This window comes from Gavialis gangeticus, unplaced genomic scaffold (genome assembly GCF_001723915.1).
Source record: "Gavialis gangeticus isolate Ggan-Ray unplaced genomic scaffold, GavGan_comp1, whole genome shotgun sequence".
NCBI lineage: Eukaryota > Metazoa > Chordata > Crocodylia > Gavialidae > Gavialis > Gavialis gangeticus.
The window spans coordinates 39565534-39571905 of record NW_017729022.1 but is presented as its reverse complement, the minus strand read 5'-3'; the positions used below and the strand labels follow the sequence as shown (position 1 = coordinate 39571905).

Below are 6372 nucleotides of genomic sequence, written 5' to 3'. Positions count from 1 at the left end.
AAGGTCCCTTCCGACCCTACTTCTATGATTCTATGAAACTATAAGACTAGTTTTTTTCCCCCATGCAGATTCGGGGTTAGGGGGGACCTCTTCTTATATTCAAGTAAATACAGTAGAAAACGTCTGGTGCTCAAGCCTGAAGAAATCTCCTCACTGTCTATGTCACACCATTTATCCTCTGTAATGCTACTTTGTAAATACTTATACCATTTGTAAATAATTTATAAAATCCCTAAAAGATAAATAGTAAGCAACCCTAATTTAAGCCTCACAGGGCAAGTTTATTCATTAAAGTAATGACTTGAACTCTGGTGCATACTGTACTGGAGCTTATTGCTCCTGGGCACAGCATCTTCATATATGCCAGGAACCGCAGCACACTGAGCTGGGTCAGAGCTTCTCCAGCTGACAGGAGCCCGGGGGTCAACCTACCAGCCCAGGGCTGCTCCAACCTGGCTCAACGTGCTTCAGAGGTGCTGGCTCAGGAAAGAGGGTGCTCAAGTGTAGGGCTGACCAGTAGGCAGCCCCTGCACTGAAGTGCCCTCATGCTTCAGCCAGGCCTGTCAGCATCTACACATACACTGCTGCACACTGAAGAACACTGCCACAGGATAATATTTGTGTTTACAAGTGGTATGGCAGAATTAATTTGTTTCCTGCAGCCAAATAGGGCCACATGTATAGATGCTGAGACTTTACTGCACAGCTAATTAGACAGCTCCACAGTAAACATCTCATGTAGATGTGCCCACCTGAAGCAGCTTTGTGACAATAACTGCTGAGGAGCCCACTAAATGGTTGAAAGAAAACTTTCCTGGTGTTGATGCTCAAAAGCCCTGAGACAGAACAAAATATATGAAGTACGCTAAAGAAATTAGAGGAGAGAAATGTGCATCTGAGAAAACGGCCAGAGGGTTATTTTAAAAATATTTACAGACACTGCTAGAGCAATCTCTATTGCCTGATCTCCTATGGTCCTCTTCTCTAGTTTCTAAATCTGGTTTGGACCTGGTTTGGTCAAATATAGGAAATCTGCCAACAGAGTATAGAATCCAGGTCTCCAGATTTCCAGTCATGTGGTGTAGAAAAAAAAAAGCCCTTGGGTTTAAAGGAATTCAAGGGGGAATCGAGAGACTTGGATTCAACATTCAGCTTTGCCACTTACCACTGACCAGACTCCAGGCAAATGACTTAATATCTCTGTTCCTCACTCCGTATTTCACTTCCCTCTTCAGGGCACTGCCAAATTAAATTCATTAAAGTTTGTGAGGCAGACAAATATAATGACTGAAGCCAGACAAGTATACAGGCAGACCTCCTCAGAGATTTAAAAAAAAGATCTAAGAATACAAGAGAGTGTTGTGGGAAAGTTTGGGGTTGGGGTCATACTAGAGTTTAATTTTAACATGAATTTAATATGGCTATTGCAATATCTCAAATACAATTCAAGAATCCAGAGACACTTAAACAAAATAGATTGGGAAAAAAAATCTATCAATGGGTTTCAAACTGTGCTCTGTGGAGCTTTCTAATGGTACGGAGAGCTATTTCCGTTTCTTCACAATAACGAAACATTTCATGGTCTTCAAGCAGTGACACTTCCCATCTAATTCTGGACAAACTTGCAGTAGCCAGAGGCTTTCTCAACTGACACACACACAAAGCATCTTGTAATCAGCATTACTGCTTAGGCCACTGCTTAGAGAGGGTTCCCCCCCCCCATAGTCAAATCAGCCAAACTGAACTTACTGAAAATCATACAAATAAAAGGATGTTGCATATTCCCTTCCAGACTTAACAGCTGCCTGCCTACCCTTACCAGCATATGTTTTACATTTTAATCCCTTAAGGGCATGTCCAGATGAGTGCAGATATCTGCAGCGTCACATATTGCACATTCACTGTGCTGCAACGGAGCAGTGCCGTGGGGCAGGAGGGGGGGGGGGGTGACCCCTGGATATCTAGAGGTCAAAAAAGCCTGCACCAAAAAATAAAGCAGAGTGGTACACACAGGGGGCAATGCACACTGCCCAAAACCAGAACCTGATTGACCAGAGGCACACTCTGGCTGCCAGTCAGGTTCCAAGTGACAGGACCCCAGGTAAGGCTGCTGGGGCCAGCCCAGTGCTGGCCCCAGCCTTCCCTCCCCTACCCAGGGTAACTTGCTGTGCGTCAGAGAGCACATGACACAGGCATTCCCTGGGGACAATCAACAGCAGCACAGCTGTCCCCAGGGAACCAAACATCCATCCTTGTGTGGACGCAGCCTTACATGACAATTATTATAATGAAAATTAAATCTGTCGTTACACAATTTCTCTCACATAACCCCTAGAGATGTCTTGTGTATCCTCACCGGTATGTATACTATGGTTTTGGAATCCCTGATTTAGACTAAATCAGCATTATTTTCAGCAAAACAGTTTCCATGATAGAACCTTGACCTTAAATGAGGTGGAACAGGAAACAGTCCAAGTCTCTTTCTACTGGTATTGACTATATATAAAAGTGAGATAAAATGTATTTAGAACATATCATGTTAGAAGCAATTTACGCAGCATGATGAGAAGATGGTTTAAAATGTGGTTTTTATCACTCACTCGGCTTTGCAGAATAAGGTTGAGATTTCCAAACATGCCTAAAGAAGTTTTGAACCAAATTCCTTCAGGCAGTTTTGAAAAATTCCATCCTATATCTTGCAATCCAACTTGCTATCGAGTTGGACTGAACACTTCCTTTTTCACAATTAGTTTATTCTTTATTTCTGGTTATCAATAGGTGTACCATATAACAACATATTATTTAGCTATTGCTTCTCAGAACTGTTCTTATATGTTCAGGTTTCTACACATCAGTACGTTCTAGTTTAATTCTTTTTTTTCTTAAGGATGTTTAGTTTCATAAGGAAAGGACACGGTGTCACAAGCAAACACTTCAGACTAGTTTAATAAGGAACTGCTGGAAGCCACCTTTGTCCGCCCTGCCTATTTAAACTATGTGCTCTCCAAGTCTTACTTGGAGCAAAACAAAACTTGGAATTTACTTTCATTCCGAAAAAGAGCAAAGTTAAAAACAACTTTTGGCAAAACAAAATTAAAGCAAAAAATTAAAAAGTAAAACGAATTCTTTTTCATATTAATATAAACATAAATATTCTTTAAAAATATACAAACCAAAGTGCAAAAGGTTTGACCTTATCAAAATGAAACCTTTTGACAATTACCCATCAAAACCTGACAAAACTGATGCATTCCCAATTGTGTTAAATAAAAATTTTTCTGACAGAATTCCCCTGAAAAGTAAATGAGGCCTTTTCTTATTCAGTTGTACTGTGTCCAGCACAAACTGGATCCTACTTTTAGTTATGGAATCTAACAGACTGAAATGCACATATTAGAGAATAAGAACTTTATTTTTGCTAGGTTTGTGGGCCATTAGTTTAATTCTAAGAAATCTTCTGAGAAGGTAGTAACAAATTTGTACTGAAGGCTAGGAAAGGCAGAAATGGAAAGAGATGAGCCAGAGGCCAACATTCAGGTACATTCATTTTTGTCAAGCCTCCTCTAATATTAAGTCCTCTGTCATCCCCTAAAAGAGCATGCAGATTGTATCAGCTGATGTGCTCGTACATCCAAACACACTAAACTTAATTTTGAATACAAGGAATAATGAAACGAATTAGTGCTTTCGTAAAACATAACAAAAACAAACAAAAAACCCTCAGCTAAATATGAACTAGATGAGGGTGGTTATAGGAGATGGAAGTGAAGTAAACAATGGATGAAATGCATCTCCAGCCAAGCACTACCATTAATGAAATCATTATTGAACTGTCTTAGTTACACTTTCCGTATTAGGCATCTGCACTTATTTTATAGAGGCTTGGCACATGCTAAACAATTATGCATACTCAAAAATCACCACAATGACTGGTATTTTATAAAAATTATTTAAGGAGGTTCAGAGAAGGGGACAGAGTCACTTACCCTGTATAAAGCAGGAATGATGTGGTGCATTTTAAGTTTATGAAACACAAATACATCATAAACTGCTGAAACTGCTAAAACAGTCACTCCTTGCTCCTTCCACAACATGCTGCACCCAGCACATAGTCCTGTTCCCAAGATCCATCCCCAAGTGCTGGTTGAATAGCTTCTCGTAGAGCAGTGTTTAACGTAACACATCAACGAGAGCAGAAAAAAGAGGCAGGCTCCAACATCAGCTCTCCCCACAATCCCTGCTACTGCTTCTGTGTGGATGGGATGAGAAGCAAACAGCAGGCCTGCAACTAAAGTCCAGTACCCATCGCCAAACAATATTCTGGAGAAGTTTGTAAAAAAACCTGTGACTGCAGCATGTAACAGGATATTTACAAGATGGTAGCCCCATGGGTCCATGCCTCCAAAAGCATGATTAATCCGAAAGGAAAGTGTGCAGAGAGGTCTATATGACTTGTGGCTTCCACTGTGGGTAAGAAGAGTTCCCCAAAAATCATTGTAGAATATGTGAGTCCAGGGTGTTTCTGGCAGAAGATCCTGATTTGTCTTGATAGCTCGGCTATTAAAGAGACAAAAAAGAGGGGAAAGAAATTAATCAAATCAATCAATCATTACATTACTATAGCACTAGCAGTGTATAGAGGTCTTTATTTTGTCATTCTTTATGCTATTAAAGAAACAATAGCACTACTCTGTGCTACTTTGCATTTTGAATTTCTACTAGAATACCATAGATGTTAGAAGTGTCTGCATCTATTGACTTTTTGCTAAAGTACATTTCCATATAAATTGGCTTTTAAAACATTAGAAACAGATGTTATGCTGGATCCATTAAATTAAAACACCCTTCAATGACATTCATCTGAGTCTAACCCAGGAGCAATTGCTTAAAATTTGATCGGTTATAATAAAAGAAATATGAAGAACTGACAAACTGATAAATACTATTGAACAAACTGATCCTCTAGCAATTCAAAAGCAAAATCTCAACTAGCCCCTTATTCTGAAATTTTAATGCAGATGTTCTATGAATCTCATTGACATGGATGAGCAATATATAAATAAAGTCATACAATGTATGCAAATTGTGTCACTAAATGAGGCAGTTCATGGACATCCCTGTGCTTATTTTGTCATACTTGCATTCTTCATTAATGCCACAGTAGGGGCTTAAGGCAAAGTATCTTAAAGATAAAGTTCCAACTTTAGGTTCATTTTCTTACATTTGTGGCTGGTTAAATAGCAATTTTAAGGTGTGTTAGTTTACAGTTTCATGTTATATCTACTTTATTGTAGAAGTAAACTACTACAAAGCCTTAATTTAATTCTCTTTGTGATCTGTATGCCTGATCTCAATGCAACAGAAACCTATGCACCATAACGTTTGTGAAATTACTTATTACAAATCCAAAAATCCTCACTTACAGTTACAAACACATTATGGGGAAAAATTTTAGATGGGTAAAACACAAGATGATGGCCACAGTTCAACTAAGTTTGCCTGCATATCTGCAGTAATGTTTTAACAACTCTGTTTAACAACAGCAGTTTTCAAGAAGCCTTATTTCATAGTTTCATAGTTTCTAGGGTTGGAAGGGACCTGAGCAGATCATCGAGTCCGAACCCCTGCCATGGCAGGAAAGAGTACTGGAGTCAAACAAACCCAGCAAGGTGTTCATCTAACCTTCTCTTAAAAACTCCCAGGGTAGGAGCCTCCACCACTTCTCTTGGAAGTTGGTTCCAGACCCTAGCCACCCTGACCGTGAAGTAGCGCCTCCTGATATCTAACCTAAACCTACCCTCTGCCAGCTTGTGACCGTTATTCCTGGTCACTCCTGGCAGTGCTCGGGGGAACAGTGACTCCCCCAATGCCTGCTGACTAGTTTATAACAGGCCACAAGATCCCCCCTCAGCCTTCTCTTATTCTAACTATGCAACATAGAATATTATTAGCATTTTGAAATACTTGTATTGTGAAGGAACCTATGCTATGTCATGACATGCCAGAATATACCACAGTGAAGTAAATTACAACTGGTCCATTCATGCTACACCCTGACATGCATGCACTAGAGCTGTGTGAACAGGTGCCAACACACACCTTGAAGATAATGAGTTTATTGACATATGCACAGAACCACTTGAAATAGAGACTAGAATATATCCATTCAATGATTTAGTACACGTTAAGCACTTATTACTTCAATATAGCACTACCTGAACTGAACTTAGCAGCTAACCAGGTTTAGGACCAAGTATGCTAGGCATCTTAAAAATAAATTATATGTAAAGACCACAGCTGATGCAATTCATTTGCCAAGTGACTTATTTTAACCCTCAGATACCACCGAATTTGCACTGAAGAGAACACCCG

The 6372-nt window shown here is 39.7% G+C and overlaps 1 protein-coding gene across 3 annotated transcripts in view; it reads right to left on the bottom strand.

Annotated features, from left to right (window-relative positions):
- Positions 1-6372, bottom strand: part of TMTC2 (transmembrane and tetratricopeptide repeat containing 2) — a 483679-nt gene that overhangs the window by 299491 nt on the left and 177816 nt on the right. For 2 of the 3 annotated variants that reach the window (XM_019514810.1, XM_019514809.1), the window contains exon 2: positions 3987-4557. The exons of the other annotated variant lie outside the window; for it this stretch is intronic. In XM_019514810.1, the coding sequence (XP_019370355.1) occupies positions 3987-4557 (571 nt within the window). The remainder of the gene's footprint in view (positions 1-3986; positions 4558-6372) is intronic. 3 annotated transcript variants of the gene reach the window in all.